At 43.6% G+C, this 26,001-nt stretch overlaps 1 protein-coding gene across 1 annotated transcript in view; it reads left to right on the forward strand.

Moving 5' to 3' along the window:
• Positions 1 to 26,001, forward strand: part of SCARB2 (scavenger receptor class B member 2) — a 74,783-nt gene that overhangs the window by 2,571 nt on the left and 46,211 nt on the right. Inside the window, exon 2 of the mRNA XM_040624975.1 lies at positions 16,890 to 17,047. Within this exon, the coding sequence (XP_040480909.1) occupies positions 16,890 to 17,047 (158 nt within the window). The remainder of the gene's footprint in view (positions 1 to 16,889; positions 17,048 to 26,001) is intronic.

The raw sequence follows: 26,001 nt of genomic DNA on the forward strand, positions 1-26,001 counted from the left end.
TGGCTGCCGCCATTGTGTCCAGAGGTATCATTCTAGGACAATTCCTTCATAACTTGACCTTTATATAGTTGTAGTGAAATCCATTCTGATACTCCCAGTCCTTAGTTTTTTTTCACTTGAAGATTATCCAGGCCCTGGCTTGTCTATATCAAAAAGAGAAGAGAGGAAAGGGGTGACATGCCAATGAGGAGGTTTGGCTAATTGTGAGAAGCAAAGTAACATAATTTCTATTAGAATAATTTGCAGGGAGGTTTTAAGAGTAAAGGGAGATTTAAATTTTTGGCCAGTGAATGGGGTGGAAGGAACCAAGACAGTTTGGTTCCATTCTTGGCCTCACCGGTTACCGCCTTGTATTGGGCAAGCCCTACAATTGGTTCTGCTTCAATTTTCTCAATTGCAAAACAGGCACAGTAATGTCTCCCTCTTTGTTTGCTCACACCCACTTCTTGGGGGCTCTTCTGAGCATTAACTGGGCCTTCTCTGTCAGGTGTTCTTTTTGGGCTTTTTTGTTTTTTAAAGATTTTATTTATGTATGTATGTATTTGAAAGAGAGAGAGAGAGCAAGGGGAGGGAGGAGGAGCAGAGGAAGAGGGAGAAGCAGACTCCCTTCCGAGCATGGAGCCTGACACCAGACACCAGGCTCGATTTCAGGACCCGAGATCATGACCTGAGCCGAAATCAAGAGTCAGAGGCTCAACTAACTGAGCCACCCAGGCACCCCTGAAGCATTTTGACTTCCCTGAAGACAGAGCTGTGCAGAAACCATTCCACCTCTGTTTCCTCCCCAGAGCCTGGAAGGGCAGAATTTTGTTCGGTCTCACTTGGTAAGCCCACGAATTGTCCTGGCATCTAGCACAGTGCCTGGTCCGTGGTAGGTACACGATAAATGCCTGTATGCCTCACGTTGGATCCTTTGAGTTGAAAGAATGGTGTTCTAGGACTCAGCAGAACTTGGTTAAAATTCTTTTTTTCTGTCACTAACAAATATTTGGATTAAGTTGAGCAAGCCAAGTAGCCAATATTGACCTCCTCAAAAGCTCAGGTTTCTCAGTTTGAAAATGGGAGTGATACGAATACCTGCCTTAGGGTTGTCGCTCGAGTGCAAAGAAAGGATTGATGTAAGGCTTCTGGCACAGCACCTTGCAAAATGCCCGCGTAGTAACAGCGGTTATTGTTTGTAGCTCGTTCTGTCCTCTGGGAGCGAAGTTTATGTAGTAGATCGGTCTCCTTCTCGTTCCAAACTTCTGACACTGTGACACAGGCGTGTGAGTTTCGGTCAAGAGCAACTCTGCAGCTCAGAATATTCAATTTGCCCTTAGACTCACTGACAGTTTGAACATCTCCCAGAAATGGGAGTGCAGAGCCAGCCAGAGTCCCGGCTGGCTACAAAGGAAAGGGCTGGCAAGGGAACCAGTGAGAAGGAAAGAGACTGTTCACATGTTTTGCTTCCTACCACAGGCCAAGGAAGGATGATAGCATTAGGTGTCAGAGATGAGATGAACGGGACAAATATACTTTATCCTTGGCTGGGACCTGAGACTCCGGGCAAGCAAGAACAGCGAGCCTCTTTTAGGAGCCATATAACTTTGGAGCTCTTGTGCTGAGGCCTCAAGAAATAAAATATAATCATTGATAATTTAACCAAATAACATTAATGGTGAATATGTGGGGGTCTTCTTTTTTAAAGTCGAATTAAACATCTTCATGCATGTTTATGTAACGATGATCAACTATATGTAATCTTAAAAGACTCCTTCTTGCATATCTGCCTCTGAATTGCCTCTTTTCAGGGTTGTGAAGACTTAGAACCTTAGAATAAGAAAAAACCTGAAGCATCACTGAATCTATTATTTTATAGTCAAGAAAACGGAGCCCATATCAGTTTTAAAATCGATGGCGGTGGGTACCAAATTGCCTTTACATTAATGTGCCCCTGGAAATGTAGGTCATTGACTTATCAAAGGCCAGATGGAGAGGTAGGGGTAGGGTTAGGCATGCGAGCTGGGTCCTCCTAAATCACTTTTCCCATCCCAAGGATGACCACAGAGCCTGTTGCCTGCAACAGTCTTGATTTATTTACACCTGTTGTCCTGGCAGAATTACTAGCACCCACTTCTCTTTTTAAAGATCCCTGCTGTGGACAATAAGTTCTATCCTCACATACCACACTGTCCTCCACTTCTTAGCAATAAAGAGGAGCAAGGAGCTAAAGCCCACGCAAGCTGGCTCCAGAATGATTGGATTTTTTTTTTTTTTTTTTTTTTGCAAAGCTGGAAGAGGAAGCTCATGGGAGTCTAAGGGTGAGAACACAGGGCAGCGAGGCCTCCTGAGAGTACAGTAGAAACTGGGAAGTCAGCAGGACCCGGGCGCACTCTGTATCTCCCACTCCTTCCTCTATTTTTCCCTACCAAATAGTTTCCTCTGTTGACTCATTGCTCCTAGGCTGTTTACTTATCGGGGGGATTCCCCAGCCCCAACCCTATGTGATGCTTCAGCTGCTGAGCCTCCCATGGGCAGGCTCTATCTCTTGGTTTCTCCTTTCCAAATCTGTAACAGAGTAATGTGATTGGCTCAGCACAAGCAGAAATCATAGATCCTTAAACAGAGGCAGTATCCTTGCAAGATTCTTTAACTCCTAAGCAAAATTATCCAACTCCTCCCTGGCTTTTAGAGATGTGATCTTGTGATATCAAAATCATATTGTGTTTCTTTCAATATCTTACTAATTCATGGTGACCATGAGTGCATTCATTAATGGTTAAGACAACGAAGTAAACCGGTAGGTCTCAGTGTAGTCCCTCGACTCTAGGAACTACATCAGAATCACTTACAGAGTTTCAGAACTGCCCATGCTGCCAGCCCTGCTGAATCAGACTGCTTAGGACTGGCCCCAAGTTAAAAGGTTAACCATGAAGCCCCTGACCGGTTTGTTTGGTGATTATGGAAGCCCACATCTTTATTCCTTGAGATGGCAATTCCTTTTTTTTTTAACCTTTGTATTTTATTCTTCATTTTGTTTATTTTTCTGATAAGAAATGCATGCCGTTATAAAAGTCAGATACGACAAAAAATAATAAAACAAAGATAACTACTGTTAACATAATGTTAATTATTCCACATTTTTATTTATGCATATATAGTAACAGATACACTTTGTAGAAATGGGGTGCTTCTAGTCCCACTCTTTCTTTATTTTTAATTTCGTCTGGTATAGTTGACATATAAAAGAGATGATAATTCTAGTTGAGGATGTCACTACTAGTGATTACTATTATTCTTCAAGTTTACATTAAAGGAAGGATTTGGGTGGGGGGAGGGGAAGGGTGTTGCTTGTGAGAACTGTTCTTGCTTTCTTAATAAAGTGCAAGATTTCATTCTGTCAGGCCGCAGCAAAGGGGCCATCTGTTCTGCCAGACATTTGCTTGTTTCCTGGGGAAGAATCAGCAGGTGGGATTGTAAGATCATTAATGAAAACATAGGATGTTGGCCAAGTGACTAGGCATTTATGGCCTGTGTCATCAGGATATATACTATACGTTCACGGTGTACTAAATGCGGGGACCATTTTTCATCGAAGCTGGTAACCGGTCAAAAGCAACTGAGGAAAATAAGACTACTTTTTGGTGTTTGCTGCCTATATCCAAAAGTACTTTTACGTATATACTTTGGCAGTCATTCATTTATTTAGCAAATATTTACCGAGTGTGGACCATTTGCGAGGCAATGTGCTAGGAGCTGTGTATCCAAGAGTAAAGTAAGGTAGACACAATCCTACCCTTGCAGAATTTATAATCTAATTCAAATTTTGGGGGCTCAGGCCCCTTTACACTCTGAAATTGGAGACCCCAAAGAACTTACATATCTGTGAGTTATATCTATCAATATTTACAATATCAGAAATTGAAACTGATAAATTTTTAAAGCACAAGAGTGCACAAGTATGTATTAGCTGTCAGAGCAATGACATCATTACATGTCTGCTGACCTCTAGAAAACTGCACTCTACACTCGTGAAAGAATGAGCGTGAAAAGGACAAATAATGTCTTAATATTATTATGAAAATAGTTATCACCTTGCAGACCCTCTGAGAGGGTCTTGGGGACCCCCAGAGTCCTCAGACCACACTTTGAGAGCTGCTGATCTAGTTTTTGTGTAATTCATTATGCTGGTTTTTAGAATAACTTAAAAAAAATAACATAGTATCTCTGTTATAGTTCTGTAAGAACAATTCGGAAACTATGTTATTAATGTTTTCAAGCCCCCAGGATTTTGTTTGGGGTGTTGTTTATACTTTCCTTAGTTCCCACACAAGTCCATGGTTAAAGGGAATGGTCTGGGTCCTCAGTGACGCAGGTTCAGTGACTCTCTTGTCTTCCCTGTGTGCTAATCAAAAGAGACCAGACCATCGGCATCTCTAGAATTGAATTATTTGAAAAGTCCCCTCTAGCCTCAGCCCTGCCTATGACAGCATCAATCCCTATGACATATTTTAGTACTTAAAGCTGGCTTGAAAGCTCCCATTGAAGGTGGGGGCCCTGCCATATTTAGCTTCGTCTCACCTTCCCATGGCAGCAAGTGCAATGTCATATACATATATAACATGTCCAGTAAGTAGTACTTGGATGAATGCCCTTACATCCTCGGGGATGCTCTTGTTTGCATATTGTTGTTCATGTTGTTGTTTATCTTTACGTTTTTGTCATCCTCTGTAGGACAGTGGTCATTGACTCGCTCTATCTTTAAAATCTAGAAACTTCATCCAACAATCCAGGTTTCCAGCTTCACTTGAAGCATGTGGACGCTGTGCGTACTGGCCTCCCCACAATCCTGTGTGGCGGCCGTCTGAGCAGAATGAGGCTGCCCTTCTGAGGGGGCCTCCTTCCCCGTTCCCATGGTCCCTCACACTCCTGCTGGCTCCTTCACTCGGGGGCCCAGGGAAGGTGCCCTTTGTGTCATCATGCCTGCTCTGTTGTCTTTCTTAGAGTAGAGAAATACCTGTTTGTATCTGAACCTTTTTACCAAAAGAAGGGACATGAAAGAGGATGAGAGGGTCGTGTGTTTTACAAAAATGAAAGAGGGCATAGTTCTGTGGAGAAGTGGGTATTACCTCTAGGGTTTGACATCAAACAAATGGACAAACTCACATCCACTTCACTCACCACACCCAGCTGGCCCCTTCAGCATCTGAGTTTGACACTCTTTCTAGAGAAGGAGACGCAGAATGCCCTGGTTAGAATAGCGACATCACTCTTGCAAGTCACATTTTAAGGGGAGTTGCTTTTAACGCTGTACTTCTGATAATCAACAGTAATGGAAGGAAGCGGAGACCAAGGTCGAGACAGATGATGAAAGCGTCACTTATATAGACTCTGAGAGATATAATCACAACCCAGCCGGTTGTAAAGTAATCGGAGCGGCTCCACAATTACGCACGAAACCCGGGCATTGTTTTCATGCGCACACTTACTGATTCGCATCTTAAAAATCCTCTTTCTCACCCACTCCTTCAGCCACTCCCTCTGCCCACACATCTGTGTCTCTAGTGGTCACCTGGTCCTTTTGATTCCGTTTCCAGCCGGTGGCTGCTTTCTCTCCCTTTAGGCTGGCAGTTCTCAGCCTTGGTTTCACATGTATTATACATGGAAACATTTAGAGAGTGTCTAGTGGGTGTTTCGTAGAGGAGCTTTTCAGGATGGCTGCTCCGCCCTGTTGTCCTGTCTGTCATTTATAGACAAGAGGAGCAGCTTCCACACGAACTAATGTTTGAACGTCAACTGTCAGATCTCATTAGCTGAAAGTATTACAATTGCAGTTAAAGCAAAATGAGCTCATCAACAGTGACATAAAAAAATGCCAATGCATTTGTTCCTGAGTGAAAATAAGGTCAGAGAATTAGGGTAGAGTGTTAATGGCAGCTTCTTTGTTTTGCCTCAACAGAGAATTTAAAAAAGGTAAGCAGCGCAAATAACTTACATTACACAAGAGCCTGGGTTGGGTTTGCTCATTTCAGGGAGATATTTTATTTATTTATTTATTTATTTATTTATTTATTTATTTATTTATTTATTTTTAAGATTATTTATTTGAGAGAGAGAGAGCACAAGCAGGGGGAGGGGCAGAGGAAGGGGAAGCAGGCTCCCCCCTGAGCAGGGAGCCACATGATGCAGGGCTCCATCCCAGGACCCTGGGATCATGACCTGAGCCAAAGGCAGACTTAACCCACCAAGCCACCCAGGCGCCCTTCAGGGAGAAATTTTAAAAAACAAAGCAAACCACCTGGTATTTTGGTATTTGATGAGTTTTATGGACCTGGAGTCTCGTGAGAATCATTCACACGCGATTAGGCCAGGCTGTCAGCGTTGGTCTGCGTTATCTCTGGATGAGTGTAGACCACAGTGTAGCTGGCAGTGTGGATGGTCAAGTTGTGTTTAATTGTTACGCAGCACTCTGCTGAACTAAAAGAACACCCAGCAGTGCTCTTGAGTCCTGCAAGTTGCCTTAGAAGTATTCCCTGTTCCCATCCAAGCCTCATGCAGGTCCCTGGTGCTTAGTCTCATCGTGTGCAGGTAGGTGGCTTATGTCAGGACCGCTGGTTCAGCAGCCCTCCTGGTGCCGCCTTCCCGAAAGAGCTCAGTCAGGCTGACTGGGTGTGTTGTGTCTTGTGGCTGTATCATGTCATGTCAGCTCCCCCACGAAGCAGCTGGTCCAGCTTGTAGCTGGGGAACGGCGGGTGGTTGAGTGTCGCTGGCGCAAAAGAGGGCCTACAAGGGAATGACAGATGATGGCAGGTGATGGGCTGCGGCAGGTGGTGGCAGGGCTGAGTGCGGCCGGGAGGGACCTCGGACTGTATCCTGTGAGCAGTGGGGAGAGTGTCTGCTCCCAGAGGCGCTTTCGATAGAACTCTGTGGAGGCTGAGGTGGAGAATGGATTTGAAGGGAGCCTGGAGAAGAGAGCATCTGTAGTATTGCTGCCGCCCAGGCCACCTCTGGGATCAGGAGTAGAGATGGAGGAGGGGACGGTGGGATTTAGGATTGGGTAGGGGAGAAAAATCCTCGGTCTGTTTTTGGTCACATTGACTTTCCACAGCCTGTGGGATGTCCAGATGGGGATTTTAGGAGGGATCCATACAACTGGGATGATCCAATAATTACCTTCTTTGGGCTGAATCACTGGGCCTCGCACATCCTCGTTCGCTAACTGCATCCCGCGTGCCACTTTTGTGTCCTTAGCTCAGTTTCTTCATGAGAACAGGGCCTATGTCTGTTGGGCACATAGAAATCTCTCAATCTACACATACTGGCTAATTAGCTGAAAATAAGTTTTTCCGTTTAAATGATAAATTTGGTTGTTGACACTGCAGATTCACCACACGGCTCCATAATCTTTCCAATATTTCTTTTGGTAGCCGTACTACAATATTATGCCTGGAAAAATCCGTCGTGTTCTACTTGGCTAAAATTTGTAAGCAATATCCAAAGTCGCATTGTAAAACTGATTTAGGACCTTATGTGGATGTTTAATTTACAGTAACTGGAAAACTCGGTTGATCACAGGGTTTGTGTGGTAACTGTCACGACCACGGCAGAATCCTCCATGAGGAAGATCAGTTGTTCCCAGGCCACAGCATCATGTCTACATTGTGCAAAGGGCTCCTTGTGACCAAGGGAACTGGTTTGTTGTATTGGGCAGAATTCATGACTTCTTGTGCCAGACATTTTCCGGGCTTGAGGTTAGGGTTATTACTTGTTCGTTTCTGAATCCCTCCTTTGCAGGGCAAGCCCCTGGGAGTGTACAGTTGAATGCCCTGAGGATCTGGGGGTAGAAATTAGAAGCTTCGGGTCAAAATGAAGCCCTCTTCTGGGACCATCCTCTGGTGGGAGGTTGAGGTGCTTTTTTTGGACTCATTAGCAGAGAAACTACCTGGACACAATGGAGCTCAGTCCTCCCTCCGTCAGCACCTCACGTGTCTGTTCCAGCCTGGGAGTTTACCATGACTTCACACAGCTGCCCTAGTTTCCTTTCCTCCAGAGGTAAGGCCTGACTCCCCAGGAAGCTCTCGGAGTCCACGCTAGGGTTTTTCCATAGTTTTACAGTCTCCCTGGATTAGGGTTGCCAGATAAAATATCAGATGCCTAGTCACATCTGAATTTCAGATTATCAGTGAATAATATTTTAGTGAGTACGTCTCTTGCAATATTTTGATTCACTTCAGTTTATCAGTTGTTAACATCCTGCCATATTTACTTCATCTCTCTCTGATATACTTTTTCTTAAAGTATTTGAATGTAAGTTGCAGACATCACTATGTTTTGGTCCTGAATCCTGCAGCATGCATCACCTAAGAATTAAAGTACTTTGTGACATAATCCATGCAATATTTAGGATGCACTCGAGCGTGTTTATTTTATTGGCGAAATCTGGCAGCTCTCCCCTGGGGGATCTGGTCTCATGGCAGCTGCTAGGGGGGCCAAGCTTGGGGTTTGCAAATCCACAGACCTGGACTGGGTCGGATTTGACTTGACTTACTGGCTCTGTGAACTTGGGAAAGACATCACCACCATTTTCTTATCTGAAAAATGGGAATTCTTACCTCTCAGCGTCTGTTTCAGTTTTGGAGATGATGGCATAAAGCCCTCGCACAGCCCCTGAGGCCTGAAGACTCAGGGAATAGTAGCTCACCACGGTAGTAATGGTGCCTGAGGTCAATGTCAGAGGAAAGAGATAAAAATAAAGAGGCTGGCATATTTATGAACTTCCCTCTGCCCTTTCATTCCCCTTCTCTTTCTCCACTGGTGTGTGTACACACAGGACATGTGGTCCACTCTGGGACTTGCCAGTGGGTTCTCGGACAAACACCTAACACCGTGGCATGGAGGAAAAGAGACACATTAAAGGGCAGGAAAAGCCAACACTCTTGAAGGCAAGACTTGGATGGAAGAAGAAGTGGTGTGAGACTTGCCTGGGTGGTGACTCCACTAAGAGTGGCCAGGGAGGGGGGATGATGGGGGTGGAGGCAGGAGGCAGATGGTGAGGAGAACCCGAGGTTGTAGCAGAATCTGCTCTCAGTGTGACTCTGGCAGGCTGTCAAGGATCCTTTCCATTGTTCGGCTTTGCGTTTGCTTTGTTTAGTTAAGGACTCCAGTGTACTAGATGTTTATTTCTATCTGAAACTGCCTTAGTTGAGTTGAGATTTGGAGGAACAAGTTCACGTCAGACTGTTGTAAAAACAGCCAGTTTTACCCTCTCTTCTGGAAAGGATTTAGCCCTCCCTTCTGGAAACACTTCTACTCGTCTTTGGATTTTTGGTGGCCTAAGAGTTGGATGCAGACCAAGCGAGATAAATTCGGGCCGTTAACCCATCTGTCCATTCACGCTTGCTGGCTCTTTCGAGGTCCATAATTCTGAGGTGATTTTCTTTACTTTCATAAAGAAATGAGATTGCAAGCCCTTTCTTCTCTGAAATCTTAACACACTGTGATGGTTGTCGGGAAACGTTAGCAAGAAATACAGTGTGCTCCATCGGCCATCCCAGCAATAACAGGGAGAGAAAGACTGACGCCGAGCGTGGGGGATGGCGGCTCCTGGAGCCTTTGTGGGAGAGCTGACCACAGCTGATACGGCATCAACCTCGCCTTTGTTTTGCGAGGACAGAGGAAAAGCCTAGATGAAGTTGGTTCTCCGAGGATCTGCTGCTTCTCCTTTCCCACAGGGCGTATTAATGACATTTTATAGAATCTGAGTTTCTCTCTTAGATTTTCACTTGAAAAAAAAAAAATAAGGGAATGATTATTTTTTCAGCTTGCAGAAGGAATTGATTTCTGTTGTAAAAAAAATCCGAACAATGCAGAAAAACTTCATAGAGAGAATGGAAGACCCCTCCTAATCCTCTCCCACAGAGATGTGTGGGATTAGATGGTGAGTAGAGAGGCTTAGAAATTTTGACAGCAACTAAAACATTGAAATTTTAAAATTATCTGGATTTTACCCCCCCCATATTTGCATTTTATCTGCTAGTCTTGTGCACATATATACATATCCTACACTGTCTTCTTCCGTTTAACATAGACCGTGAGCGTGTTCCTTATTTCTGTGTAGTCTTTATCGTTTTAATGGTTGCTTTCTATTTTCAATTTACTAAATCATTCTTTTCCGTTTGACATTTTGCTTATTCCTGATTTTATGCTAATTCCTCGTTGTCTCAGCCTAGACTGAATTATAGACAGAGCTACAGGAGAGGGTCATGACTAAAGACTTTCTGTGAGGTTTCTTTTCTCTTTTATCATTTAACATTTGCTGGACTGTCGACACTTCAACAGACACGATCCGCTTTTTAATTTAAACCGAGACCTTTGATCCCCACCCTGAAGGTGGCAGTAATCAAGATCACAGTTACCATTCGTCGAGCGTTTAGAGTGTGGCCTAAGATAAGCGCTCTGCTGAAACCTCATTTCATCCTTACAATAATCCTAGCCACACCCTCCTTCCCATTGTGCCTCTGTAACCTTCTAAAACACCTCTCGCCTGCCTGAGTGAACTCAAAATAGGCAGTGTGGCACAATAGTTAGGAGCTTCGAATAAAAACCAATCCAGCCTAGGTAAGGAGAGACTATTTGAAAGGACTGGTGCAATAGGGAGCAGGGGACGTGCTTAGGGAGGACTCCGACAGTGTGATCTGCCTCTTTCACGGGCAGGGAAGGAGAGTAAACAAGGCTGCGGAGGAGAGAGACTTAACCAAAGTTTGGCTAACAAGCATTTTTTTTTTCCGCCTTGATGAGGTGTGATTGACAAATACAAATTACATGTATTTGGTGTTGAATTATGTAAGTTCTTTATATATTTTGGGTATCAACCCCCTATCAGATATATCTTCTCCTCTTCGGTAGGTTGCCTTTTTTGTTTTATCGATGGTTTTCTTCACTGTGCAGAAGCTTTTTATTTTGGTGTAGTCCCAGTTGTTTATTTTTGCTTTTGTTCCCTTTGCCCGAGGAGACATGTCGAGAAAAATGTTGCTTTGGCTGATGTCAGAGAAATGACTGCCTGTTCTCTCTTCTAGGATTTTTATGACTTTAGGTCTCACATTTAAGGTCTTTCACCCATTTTGAATTCACTTTTATGTATGGTACTGGAAAACAAAATAAGTGAAGGGGAGTGGGAAACACAGGCCTCCAGTTACAGGATGAATAAGTCATGGGAATCCAAGGCACAGCATAGGGAATATAGTCAGTGGCACTGTAAGAATACTGGCGGGTGACAGATGGTAGCCACACTGCTGGAGCCCGGCATTACATATAAACTTGGTGAACCACTATGTTGGACACCTGAAACTAATTAACATTGTGTGTCAACGGTACTCCAATTAAGAAAATGTTTTCAAACAGTATACATTTAAGGTGTATAACGTGATGTTTTGAATAACATACATTGTGAAATGATTATTGTAATCATACTCATTAGCATATCCATCACCTCACATAGTTGCCTTTGTGTGTGTGTGTGTGTGGGTGTGTGGGTGTGTGTGGTGAGTACCCTTGAGATCTATTCTCTCAGCAAATTTCAAGCGTACAATAAAGTATTATTAACTGTAGTCACCATGCTGTACATTAACAGGCATTTTGTTCCCGTCAATCAGTGGGAAGGTGTGGTTCAACTAATTAGTTACGGGGCAAAAAATGGGAATTTGAAGGGTCTGCGTCTGACCTGGTCAGGTACGCGGGGGTACACAATGGGGGGAACCCTATCTAAGTTATAAGGGGAATGTTTCTTTGCAGTAAGCTGTTTCCTGGAACACAGAAGGGGCGTTCCTGAACCATTTACTGTTTTTCAGGAACACGGGGCTCTGGTAAATTCAACATTGCCAGGAGCTCAGGTTTGGAGTGAGTCTGGGGTGGGAGGCCGACTCCACCTTGCAAACCTTAGGCATTCCCTTAACCTTTGAGCTTTGGTCTCTTGAAGTGTAAAACAGGGAAAATGATTTTCACTTTGTAGGCCATTCAGGGAATTACCCGAGATAAAGGGCAATATAGTGCCCCGCTCTTGATAATGCTCTGCAGCTCAAAACCTTCCCTGGCTCCCCATTGCCTATCAGATAAAATCTAGGCTCCTATGACCCTGACCTATGCCCCCAAATGAATCTCCCTACTCCTTATAAAACCCATACACAGCCACACCTGCTATGTCCCATTTCTGTAGGTCTTATTGTCTTGTTCTCCACATCCACCATCTTTCTGATTAAGTGGAGGGTTCCCGGAGAGATGGACATGGAACAGCCAGGGAGGAAGGGCCCACTCTGCCAAGACAGCGAGGATAGTTGAATCAACCCTGGCTGTCCCGAAGGTGTCCACCCTCGTGACCACCCTCTGCTTGCTAAATTTTTATTCATTCTCCCTGGCTCACCTTAAGGACTGCCTTTCTCCATCTCAGTTCTTAGAATGCATTCTCCGAACACTGCTGAGACCATTTTCTGGCATACTCATTGACCATGTAGCACATACTACTGTATAGTGTGGATTAACCTGCACGTGTGTGTCAGCGTTCCCCTAAGTAGAGGGCAAGCTTCTGGAACGGGTATCTCTGACGATGCCTAGCACATACAGCGTTTTGATGATTTGCATTCGTAGTTCTATACTTTGCAAGAGAACCAAGGGTACAGCACTGCTTCAAACAGTTGTTAGGAAGGAGGGGTCATGGAGAGACACAGATTTTTTTTTCCACCCACAAAAGGAACTGGCCACACGAAGCTGTATAGGGTGCTGGCTTACTGATAAGATGCACAAACTGATAGGTGCTCGATTTCCCATGTTTATGTGATTCTAATGAAGTTATTGCTTGCTCGTATCTGAATGTGACTAAAATGGCCAGTGAGCAACCGCCTCTTCTGGGTACACTTTAAAGGCTTGGATTTGTGGCTAGGCAGCTGCTCTTGCAAGGCCTGGCACTGAGACTTTGCATGTGACCGTCCACGCCCTTGTTCGGAGCCTCTCTGATGGCCTCCTGTCAAGTACTTCTCAATGGCGACACAGTGGCTCAGCCACTGAAGCATTTGATTCTTGATTTCAGCTCAGGTCATGATCTCAGGGTGGTGGGATCGAGCCCGTGTTGGGCTCTGCGCTGGGTGGAAAGCCTGGCGCTTTCTTTCTCTCTCTCAAAAAAAAAAAAAAAAAAAGGAAAAAAGGAAAAAGAAAAAATTCTTCTTGCCCAACATCTTACAAGCAAATTTGGTGGAAGCTAGTGTCTAAGTGTTCTCTCTTTTTTTTTTTTTAAAGATTTTATTTATTTATTTGTCAGAAAGAGAAAGAGCACAAGCAAAGGGGAGCGGCAGGTAGAGGGAGAAGCAGACTGGCCCGATGTGGGGCTCGATCCCAGGACCCTGGGATCATGACCTGAGCCAAAGACAGATGCTTAACCGACTGAGCCACCCAGGTGTCCTGTGCCAAAGTGTTCTAGTACTGTATTTTGTTGATTGAGCAGTTTTTTCTCCAAGAACTGCATTGTTCTAGACACTCTGGGGCAGATCAAAGAAAAGACAAGACCCTTTCTTTGTAGGTCAGCACCTTCTGTTTGAAAAAGCCAGCAGTTAACCGCACATGTTACCATATTGAGTACATGCACTGTCTTTCTCATTTTTGGTCGCTGGTATGGCCTGCTTCATGTTGATTCCTGTTAACTTCAATTTCTAGAAGATTTTTTCTGTCCTGACCACTTTTTCCCTAAGAAATTCCAGTGTAATGTGTTGTGGGCTTCAAAAGAAGGGATGATACATCCAGTGAAAGGGGGATACTCAAGGAATTCATAGAGGAGAGGATGTCGTTGTCTTGCCCTATTCTGGAAATTTATGGACAAGAAAAAGAAGTCCTTATTTTAATGAAGTCAGATAATTTAAAAAATATCTTTGGAGCTTCAAAATCCTCTAGAAGACAAATTATTATTTATATATTAGATTTCTCATAGTTAACATATTAGTTTTAGGTAGGTTAAATTCAGTTACTAAGCTGTTTCTGGAAACTACATGTATACTTCATGGTGGAGAAGCTCTACCACATAACTTGTACCACTAAATGTGTAGTATAATTTAAACCATGTACCAAGTTTTTGGTCCAAATTATGTAGGATAAGTTAAACGTAAACTGCATTCTGTTAACCAATATGCGTGTATTTCTGCAAGCATAGTTACATTGAAATTGTAAAGTTTGAAATTTTAAAAAGCAAAAAAAAAAAAAAGTGTAGCATATTTGTACCCATTTTTAAAAAAATGTTATATGGAGAAGTAAGTTTGGAGGGTAGAGAAGAGCCGAACAGGATTCCAGCCTCAGCTCTGACCTTCAGCACACCCCCTGACCCCTCTGGAGCCCCTGAGTTCCATCTTGTCAACCTCAGGACCTTTCCAGTTCTGCTGTTCTCTCGCTCTCTGGCCCTGACTCTCCTGCTCCTCTTCAGATAACTAAGACTCCTGTTTAGGAGATAAGATAAAAGACCACAGGCTTCTAAAAAAACCTGCCTGCAATTAGTTTCAGCTGCTTAGGTGCTGGGCAGAGGATGCAGGGCGGGTGGGGAGGGCTTCCCCCAGGAGAGTCTGAGCTGAATCTGGAAAGTGGGAGGAAAGGAGTTTCATGGCTTGTCTTTAAATTTTTCTGTCTCGTCCATCTGATCTTATCTCAGAAAATCAGTACTGATAATGAAGGCCAAAACTATTTCAATAATGTGTTGTTTGAAGAGAAATCTGACAATTAGACGTTTTGAGGGGATGCCAAACCACAGGTAATCCCCAGTTCTATGGCATGGCCAACTCATGCATGGCCAACTCATGCATGGAAATCTACATTCAGCCCTACAGATCACTAGCTTGGCTTCGACGAGCTTAGGTTTTCTGCGTTCATTCATCCCAGAGCCATTTTGCTTTTCCCCTGAAGACATTCTTGAGAGATTTTCTGTTTAATAATAGAGCCATATCATTAAGTTCCCTTGTAACATTCCTTCCATAAATTGGAGGCCTAGACTATTAAAATGTGACATTCTGTTGTGTGCTGCATCATAGCACATTTTAGCGTGTGGTATCGGACATGTTTGGAAGGCGGTCCCTTTGTCTTGTTGTCACTCAGAGCCTTACTCAGAGGGGACCTCCGAGGATGCTTCTCGAACCATCTAGTCTTACTGTTTCACCACTGGCCTTACCTTGTCTGTACCGGGCAATCCCATTTTCCTCTTTTGATTTTCTTTTAAAAATGTTTTCAGTGTTCTTTTCTTCATCGGTTATAAAAAAGTTGGAGAATACCAAAATTCATCGAGGAAAGAATAACAATGATCCAAATTCCCAACACTAAAGAGTTAATGACTGTTCATACTTTGGGTTGTTTATTCTCAGTCTATCCTTTTATCTTTCTTGTGTACTTCAATACCCTAAAAAATGCAGATTTATCCCCACTAACAAGTTGAGGGCGGTTGGGACGACTACATAGTAAGTTTCCGTCTCTTAACCTTGAGCGCCATATTAATCAGGCTTCCGTTGCAATGCTGCGTAACAGACGGTTTCCAAGTCTCAGTGTCTTATAACAGTGACATTTATTTCACACTCGTGGTGTGCAGGGTGGCTGAAGTGTGAGCTTGGCTGGCTCAGCTGAACTGGGCTGGACTCCAGGCTTCCTGTCTGGTTCACACATCACCATTTTAGGGCCTTGGCTGAAGGAGCCACAGCTACCTGAAGCGTGCTCTTCTCTTGGCAAAGGGTGATTGTTGGAAACCAGTCATGCTTTCTAAGGCCTGAGCCCAGAATTGGGGCATTGTCATCCCACCCACGTTTCATTGGTCAAATCAAGTCACTTGGCCAAGCCTGAAGTCAAGAGGGTGGAGAAGAATACTCCTCCCATAGGGAGACCAAGGTGTATTAGTTCGTTGGGGCTGCCATAACAGATACTACAGTCTGGGTGACTTGCACAAGGGAAGTTCATTGTCTCGTGGTTCTAGATACTACAAGTCTTGAGATGAGGGTCTCATCAAGGTCGATTTCCTCTGAGGCCTCTCTCCTTGGCTGGTAGGTGTCTTCTACACGTGTCTCCCCATGGTCTTTCCTTTGTGTGTATTTAGTCCTAAACTCTCCTTCTTATGAGGACATCAATCATATTGGATTACAGCCCTCCTGAATGACCCATTGAACCTTACATTTCTCTTTAAAGACTCTGCCTCCAAATACAGCCACATTTTGTACTAGGTACTGGGCATTCGGATTTCAATATATGAGTTTGGGAGGGGGCCCATAACACATAGTAAGGGTGGGAAATGAAGGAAGGATTGTAGATAAAGAGCTCCAAGCACTTAACATCAGTAAGGCTCAGCTTCCTCATCTTTAAAACAGGGATAGACATTTCTACATTACGGGTTTATTAGGGACTGAATGAGAAAATTCCTGTGAAGCCGGTGCTGGTGGAGGTGGTGAGGGTGGGTGTGGTTCTACCTCACATGGAAGGACCAAATCCAGCCTTCTTGGGCCAGCACTTTGTTGTTCTACCATGCGGGCAAGCCGGGACTGTTCAGTGCTTCTCAGAACGGCCTGCTTTCCACAGCAGCTGTACCCTCAGTGGAATCTTCATAACAAAGTTAACAGGGTCTTTTGGGTACTCAGTCTATGACCTCGGTTTTGGTGACACCATTTCTACCCATGAGTTATGGCTACCGTCTTTCCTTTACCACAAATAGTTATTGAAGACCTTTTATGGCTTAATAGGGCCGTGGGCTTCATATTGACCTAAGGTATGGCCCTCCACCCAAGGGACCGCAGTTGAATGCCTGTGGAAACAATAAGTGAGCTGGGAGGTCAGAGCAGGGAATGTCCCTCTCTCTGCCTCTGTGTTCAAAGCCAGCTGCCTCACACAATCTCTTTGGTTTTTCTCTTCCCTAGAATATTGTGTTAAGGAATGGTTCCGAGACCTTTGACTCCTGGAGGAAGCCCCCTCTGCCTGTGTATGCCCAGTTCTATTTCTTCAATGTCACCAATCCAGAGGAGATCCTCAGAGGGGAGATCCCTCGGTTAGAAGAAGTGGGGCCATATACCTACAGGTGAGTCCTGACCACCTCCCTGCCATACGAACCAGAAATATGGAGTCACCCCACTGTGGGCTGAGTCCGCCTCTCTTCCCATGAGCATCCTCTGCACTGTGTGGGGAGCATGGGTTTTGGTGACATCTGTCTGAAATGTTGCTGATGTTTGGCACACACCTGTGACACCTTGACAAGAGAATGGCTTTGTGGACAAGGGCCAGTCTCGGCCTGTTATGTCTAGAAACGCAGCTGCTTCCTCTTGAATTGGCAGAAAGTGGTTATTGAGCCATGAAGAGAGCTGTTCCCTACCCGCAACCCTTTTAAGGTTACCCCTTGATTCTCTTTGATGACTTTTAGGGCCTTCCTTTCCTCTGTTTCCATCCCCCACATACTGTTTTAGACCAGGTCCTAGAATTTGTTGGTTGTCTGTAGACAGGCCTTTCTGTCTCTTATGCACTCCTTCCCCACCCCTCCTGGGTAGGAGAGATAACCAAGTGGCAGGGTAAGTTAGAGCCTTTGGCAGCGATGACCAATTCCAAACACTGGGGAGATAGGAGAATCGCTTTAATCATTTTTTTAGAAGATTAGTAGGTGCTGGGGGGGGAGGTGCTTGGGAATCTTATGGTCAGAGAATTTTCCCTATTGTTGCAGTACCCAGCCCTCCCACCCACCTGCCCGCAATAATCTTTCCAACAGAATTTCTCCTTACCAAGTTTAATAAAAAACAGAGGGGGGCACCTGGCTGGCTCAGTTGGAGGAGCGTGCAACTCTTGATCTCAGGGTTATGAGTTCAAGCCCCAAGTTGGGTGTAGAGATTACTTAAAAAACAAACAAACAGTAGAGGAAGCAGTCAGCAAGATCTTTTTTTGTATAGAACTGCTAAATGTAAAAATGCCTCACAATCCTGTCATAATCTATTGCTCAATAAATGGTTGCTGACTAATTCATATTATAAATCAGCACTGTTCCCTTTCAGAGATAGAAATCTTGGTCCCGTGGGGCGCCTGGGTGGCTCAGCTGGTTAAGCGACCAACTCTTGGTTTCAGCTCAGCGCGTGAGTTCGGGGTCCTGAGATGGAGCCCCTGGTCAAGCTCTGCTCTCAGCAGGGAGTCAGCTTGACATTCTTCCCGTCTCTTCTTGCCATATATGTGTGCGTGCGCACGCTTTCTCTCTCTCAAATAAATATATAAATAAAATCTTGAAAACAAAACAAAAAAAATCTTGGTCCCTGCCTCGGGTGTTCATGGTCTGGTTCTGGAGTCGAATTACCTGTTTTCCCAAGCTCACTTCAACCACTTACTAGTTTTCTGTGCCTCTGTTTCCTTACCTGGAGATAAAAATAGGACACCCACCCCAGGATTGTTCTCAGGATTAAATGAGCCAATGAGTCAGTACTTAAAACGTGCTTAGGTTAATGCCGAGCACGTACTTAGTGCTAGTTAAGTGTTTGATATCATTATTCATCTTAGCGGATTGTTTTAGTCTGTATAAACCCTTATCCAGATTTGTAAAGATGGACTCTGTTGTCATATGAAGGAATTTTAAATAAATACTTGGGTCTTTACTTTTAAAAGCAAAATTTTGTATGGGTTTAATGCCTAAAGAAACTATGTGCTGGGTAGAGCAGGTCTGTGTCTGTGGCTGTCCTGCTCAGGGATATTTAGACGTTGAACTAGAATTAGAATCTGAATGTCCTGTTTTTATCTGTTTTTTTGTTTTGCAGTTTTAACTGTTTTTTATTGCGATTAAAAAAAAGCAATATAAAATGCATAACCATTTTTAAATGTACAGTTCAGTAGTGTTAAGTATGTTTTTTACATTGTTGTGCAACAAATCTCTAGAACTTTTTTGTTTTGCAAAATCGAAACTCTGTAACCATTAAATAACTCCCTTTCCCCTGCCCCCAGCTCCTAGTAACCACCATTCTACTTTGTTTCTGTGAATTGGACTGCCTTAGATACCTTGTATGAATGGAATCATACGATATTTGTCTTTTTGTTGTTTTTTGTTTTTTCACCAAATTTTTTTGGGCAGAGCGAGACTGCCTCCATGTAAGAATGAACTCACCTGAGAGCTAAGGAAAACAATTAGCCCTCTGGGTCTCCTGACCTGTTCCTATGGTCATTATCCTCATCCGAGAAAAAGACATGCCTTCTAATCATAAACCAGAAAAATTCCAATATTCCATGAAAATGTCTTCTGGGCCATTGTGTCTGCTGACTTAATGTGCTGTTGTAGGTGTGGTCACAGGGATAAGTGAATCCTAGAAGTAAAGCAGTGTCTGACTGTTACCAAACTCCCTCCATGTTCCCCTTTTAGAGGGACCAAGACTTACTCCTGACAAAAGCCCAGGAACATCTTGCAAAGAGTTCTGAACCTGGAATCCACGGATCCCTAAGGGACCCATGGATAGAATTCAAAGTGGTCTGTGACTTAGGTGGGAAAAAAAATTATAATTTATCTTCAATAACCACTCACTAAAAATTAGAATGTCCTTTGAGTATAAATGTAGGCCACAAGCCACAGTGATGTAAGCAGTACCCGTGGCTTCATCACTCACGGAAACGCAGATATTGTTGTATCTCGTGATAGCTGTTGCTCAAGATACTGTTCATTTCCAGAAGTACTTCAAAATTACAGTAATTGTTAGACTTGCGGCTACATCTCATTTAAAGCGTCAGTAAAGAAGCATGTATATTACCATATCACAGATTTTTAAAATGATACCTGTGTTTTGGTAATTGGCTTCCTTTGTAGTCCTGAGTATTTTAGTCTCTGTATATAAAAACATTTATCTGAGAAAGGGTCCAAAGACTTTACCAGACTTTACCACAGGGGCTAATGGCATAGGGCAGATGAAGGATCCTGAGAGCAGATCTAGTCATTTGGAAGGCAGCTTGGTCACTCAGTGATTGCTTGATATTTCCTTCCTCTGGATTTTCTCCCTGCCCTGGTTTCTCTTCCATTTCACTGCCAATGATGGTTTCCCAAAGGGAAATCTGACATTTCCTTCCCTTCCCTGCTCAGGGCCCTACAACTCTTCCTGTGTGATGTTCCAGGCCTGAGCAATCTGGCTCCTTTTCTATGTCTAGCTTCTTTGCTTTATTTTAATTTGATTTTTTTGGCACTCTCAACCTAGGCTTTTATTCTCTAACCAGAGCTATCCAATAGAAATTTACTATAAGCCACATATATCATTAAAAATGTTCTAGGAGTCACATTTTAAAAAGATGAAATTAATTTTAATATTTTATTTTCCCCAATATTATCCCAGTGTCATTTCAACATGTAATCAATATCCAGAATTATTAATGAAATACTTTACATCCTTTTTTTTTTTTTTTTTTTAATACTAAGCCTTTGAAATCCATAGCACACCTAATTTTGGACTAGCCCAGTTCTTTTTTTTTTTTTTTTTAAGATTTTATTTATTTATTTGACAGAGAGAGACAGCCAGCGAGAGAGGGAACATAAGCAGGGGGAGTGGGAGAGGAAGAAGCAAACTTATAGCAGAGGAGCCTGACGTGGGGCTCGATCCCATAACTCCAGGATCACATCCTGAGCCAAAGGCAGACGCTTAACGACAGCCACCCAGGCACCCCATGTTTTGTTTTGTTTTGTTTAAAGATTTTATTTATTTATTTGACAGAGAGACACAGCCAGCGAGAGAAGAAACACAAGCAGGGGGAGTGGGAGAGGAAGAAGCAGGCTTCCAGCGGAACAGGGAGCCTGATGTAGGGCTTGATCCCAGGACCCTGGGACCACATCCTGGGCTGAAGACAGACACTTAACAACTGAGCCACCCAGGCGCCCCTGGACTAGCCCAGTTTTCAGTGTGTAATACAGCCACGTGGGGGTGGTGGCTCCCGTGTTGGACAGCACAGTTCTAACTGGAGTCCAGTTGTTTGTTGGTCCCCAGACACAGTGCTCTGCCATTATGTGTTGTTCCCTCAGTCAAGCATGAACTCACTGGGATGTCTGGGTGGCTCAGTGGGTTAAGTGTCTGCCTTCAGCTTGGTCATGATCTTGGGGTCCTGGGATCGAGTCTCACATCAGGTTTCCTTGCTCAATGGGGAGCCTGCTTCTCCCTCTGCCTGCTGCTCTCCCTGCTTGTGCTTTCTCTCTCTCTCTCTGACAAATAAATAAATAAAATCTTAAAATTTAAGCAAAAAGAAGAAAGAAAGAAAGAATGAACTCACCACTGCCTCTCTCAGCTCAAATGGTGCCTCTTCCTGAAACTTTCCCTGTGGAAACTTTGGATGAGCTCTACCTGGTACATGTGTCTGTTACAACCTGACTAAATGCATTTCTTTCTTCCCCACGTACTGAAAACTCCAGGAGGGACAGAAACCAAGTCTTTCCTCCCAGAATATCCAGTGGCTGGTGAATATTGAATTAAGGGAATGAAACATCCCCAGCTGTGGTTTAAATCCATAGGGACACAAGAAGAGAAGTTGTTGAAATGCACAGAACACAGGTAGCTCAGCTGGAACCACAGGGAATCCCAGGAGCCATGGAGAGGTTCAAGAACGAGGAAAAGGTCTTGAAAATGAATGACTTTGTTTAGGAACAGACACTCACATGCACAGTGCAAACTCCCAGCGTTCCTAGCAGAGTTGAGTGGGTTGTGAGCTGGAGTTTGCAAAAAACGTGGCTTTTTAGCGACACTTGCGGCCCTTCTAGTAAGCCTTTTGCAGTCATCGAGTGGATCTGATTTAATTATGCTATTGTTTACACAAGACAGGCAGAATATTCCAGTAACTCCTGCGCCAGTGCTTGAGAGTTCCCTGGGTTCCCTCCCAACTGAGTCAGCTGACTTGATTGGGTACACAGGGGCCTGGGGCAAAGGAAGGGGAAGGCATTCTGGCCTCCTGCTGGTTAGATTGGTCTTGGTGGTGGGAAATCTCTGAGAAGGGGGAAAGGCCACGCCACGCTGAGCTGTGGGGGCCCTGATTAATTTGACATACAATTTACAGCGGCATGTTTCCCCAAACTTTCACATACTGGTAAGTTCAGGACGTTAATGTTTTTGGAAAAAGATGATGGCAGTTCCACCCATAGATAAAAACCAGTCAATCTGGTTAAGGAATGTGCTGCGTTATTTACATTTGTATAAAGCCGTGGGCTGAGCAGCCCTGGACCAGTTAGCACAAAGCTAATTTGCCACAGGGTCCTGTCACTTACGGACATACTTGCCTAAAATATATATCCAATTGATGATATTCATTGGCTTCTTCAAGCTTCTGGAGATTTTTTTTTCATTTTGTCAGATTTCTTTTTCTTTTTTGCCTACTATTTAACATTTCAAGAATTAAAAAGAAAAATCAATTTGTCCAAGGGCTCTTTCAACTATTTCCAAGACATCTTTGCTAAATTTACAATACCCTGTTAAAATATCTTCTTTTTTTTTTTTGTTTTGTTTTTTTTGTTAAAATATCTTCTGTTTGAGTTTCTTAGTTTTGCGGTTTGGATTAATTTCTTTTTTTTAGGCTCATATTACTGCTTTGATAGTAAAGGAAAAGACATGAGGGATAAATATCTCTTAAGTGTATTTTTATTATTCATTGACCATTACATAGTACTGAATTACGAAATAATTTATATATAATATCATATGTAGCATTACCTTTGAAAGTATAAAGTGTATTTTATATTGTTGACCTTTAAAGTAAAATAGGCGGGGCGCCTGGGTAGCGCAGTCTTTAAGCGTCTGCCTTCGGCTCAGGGCCGCCGGATGAGTCCCACATCGGGCTCCTCGGCTGGGAGCCTGCTTTTTCCTCTCCCTCTCCCCTGCTGTGTTCCCTCTCTCGCTGGCTGTCTCTCTGTCACATAAATAAATAAAATCTTTAAAAAAAAATAAAGTAAAATAGCCAGTTATTTTACAAGCAAAATGGGTTTATTCAGGAATAGCAGGGGAATTACAATTCAGGACCTGCAAGCCATAGCGAACCATAGGCAGGTCTGGAAATCAAAAGAGAAGAATGTTACTTTATAGAGAAAAGGAGGAAGTTGGGAGGGGCTGTTGGAAAAATGAGAGTTCAGGGTGGTGATGGTTTCTTACTGGCTGCGTTGTGGCATTTTCTTACTGGCTGAGCTTGTCCAGGCAAGGAGAAATTGTTTGGGTTGCGGTCTGCTATGGAGGATGAGTTGGTAAGGTGTAAGAGCTCCCCCTTCTGGCCTCCTGACTTTATTGTAAATGAGGTTTCCTTTATTGGGTTTCACATTATTATAAAAGTAACATATATAAGCAGTAAAGATAAACTTGAAAATGGTGTAAAGTAAAATCGGACAAACTGCTGTTATCCATGGTTTCACTGTCTCAAGATAATCAATGCTAATATTTTAGTGGGTATCTTCTCAGCCGTTTTTCCATGAGTGAGTTTGACTTTCACGTGGTGACCATACTATAGATCTGTCTAGGATACGCATGTACATATACATAATGTGCATATCCTGCTCACTTCATATTGCACTGTAGGTATTTCCCCATGTTATGTCTTTGTCGTGTAACTGAACCCAAGTTCATATGCCCAAAACGCAGGAAAGCCGGTCGCTCAGATGTGGAATGTGCAGCAAGGAAAGGGTTTATCGGAGAGGCATCCAAACGAAGAGACAGGAGGAGAGCAGACCTCAAATCCACCTCCCCAGAGGGCTTGGGTTGTGTATTTAAGGATAAGGGGTCAGAATGTCCTGGGGTATATACGTTGAATGGAATATGCTGATTGGATACAGGGAGACGGGAGGTGTCCTCCTTTCTGAGTGTGTGCACGTTCAGGGATCATGTCTCTTCCTGGGCTACATGTTCATTAAATGGCAGTGGAAGCATAATAAGCGGTAAGTGAGCAGGGCGGGTGTCGGTGAGGGGGAGATCTCAGGGTGTGTCATCACAGAGGTTACTTTCATTCACTCTTGGTCTTTTCTGCCCAACTACAAGAATTCTTCCCCATTTGTTCCAAGCAGTATCAGCTACTCTTATTGGTAATAAATCAACTTCTGCAAAATAAGCTCCTAAATCAATCTGGTTAACCGGAATTTCCTTAGGGAAGAAGGGTCCAGCATTTGTTAACTCAACCTGTTGGGTTTAGTATCATACAAATACATTTTAATGTTGATAATCTTCAGGAGCTAGAGGGAATGTGTTACAGCACTTTGCTTAACAATTCTCTTCTTCTTGGTCATGTAGATCAGCTCTCATTTCATTCTTTGATTACCACAGGGAATGACCATTCTCCCCATTTCTGAGCCTTAAAAGTCCTATTCCTTTCAAAGGTTTGATTTTCAAATCTATTTTCTTGTAGTTCTATTGTTTTACATTTAATTTCTTAGGGATCTAATTATCTCTTTACAATTTAGCAAAAGTAGGAACTTTGTTTAAACTTTTGTCCTGTTAGCCCTTTGGTCCTTTACTCATCTCTAAGACCAGCTGTATACATTTTTTTAAAAAGATTTTATTTATTTGAGAGAGAGAGAGAGTGACCACAAGTGGGGAGGCGAGGGAGAAGCAGGCTCCCCGTTGAGCAGGGAGCCTGACATGGGGCTTGATTCCAGGACCCTGGGATCATGACCTGAGCCAAAGGCAGGCGTTTAGCTGACTGAGCCACCCAGGGGCCCCTGTATGTTTTTTTTTTTTTTTTAATATCAAAGAGATGATAGAAAAATTAGAAATGCCATGGTTATTGTCTCATTATAAGAGATTCTTATCTCTTTTTCTAAACCTGATTCAAACTCTTCTCTGATACCACATTTTTTTCTCAGGATAGAAGCACAAGTGGCTTTAGATAAATTAGTTTTTTAAAAATCCTTTAACTGCTTGAAAGTAAGAAAAATAGAAAATTATCCCTCCTGCTCCCTTCTCTTTCTTATCTTGTACAAAAGGTGGTGACCAGGTATTTGTGAGTTTTAAGTACACATGGNNNNCCTGGCTGACTTACCTACAAGAGACAGTTGGGTCAGGTTAACACTTCAAGGATGGGGGACCATCTCCATCTTCAGGAGTGAAGCTGCTTCTTGCATACCCCCAACAAATGCAGGCCGTGTTCTCCCTGCTGACAGCCCCCTACCCCAAGCTTTTTCTCAGTATACTGCTTTGGGCTCTAGGTTTTCAGTCTTTCACTTAGTTGACAGGGCAGTGGTAACAGAAAGTTAAATATAGGTGCTACTCAGCACTGTTGGGGATGGAAAATATTACTCTACCCTTCAAGGTTCTTCTAGCTGGTCTACGAATTAAATTGACATGAGACAAAGATTAACAGGAGAAAATAAAATTTAATTATATGCCCACGAGAAATCCATGTAAGCATGAGATTCCACAGACAGTCAGGCAAAGTAAGGTACAGATGTCATCCTGAATTAAGGAGGAAATGGTGGGATCTGGAACTTCAAAAGGAAGGAAAGCAATTTGCAGGAAGATGGAAAAGAGGACATTTTTGGTTGAATGTTTACAAGGCCACTTGGAAACAACGGGATATAGAGGACTTTGATCAAACAGGCCTTGTTGGACTTCTCCCTGTCTCCCATGCCTACTTAATGTTCTAATGTGAATCTATGGTGATAGCTCTCTTCCTGGAGCAGATTCTCTATCTAGATTCTTTTAGGCAGTTAGGGGAAGGTCAAAGTTTCTTCCTGAGTGGTTTGGGCCTTGATTGCTTTCAGCACAAAATAATCTGCATGCCCAAGTGGCACATCCAGAGGCCTTGCATTCTGAACCCCTGTGACACCTGCCTTGCTCTGAGCTTTCTTCCTTGGCAGGCCCGTGCACTCTGTGACTTCCCTTCGCCTCTGACTGTTCAGCTGGGCTGGCCCAGAGCTGCAGGCTGCTCTTCCTAAAGCTCCCCTGCAGTGCGTCCTCGTCCACGGGACCACAGTGTTCTCCCAACTCCATTTACAAAACACATCCTACGGTTTATGTTCATGCTGTGCTGCCTGCCCTCGCCCTCTCTCTGCCTCTATTTGGAAGCCCCTCCCCTCTCCCA

Source organism: Ursus maritimus, unplaced genomic scaffold (assembly GCF_017311325.1).
Source record: "Ursus maritimus isolate PB19 unplaced genomic scaffold, ASM1731132v1 scaffold_8, whole genome shotgun sequence".
Classification (NCBI taxonomy): domain Eukaryota; kingdom Metazoa; phylum Chordata; class Mammalia; order Carnivora; family Ursidae; genus Ursus; species Ursus maritimus.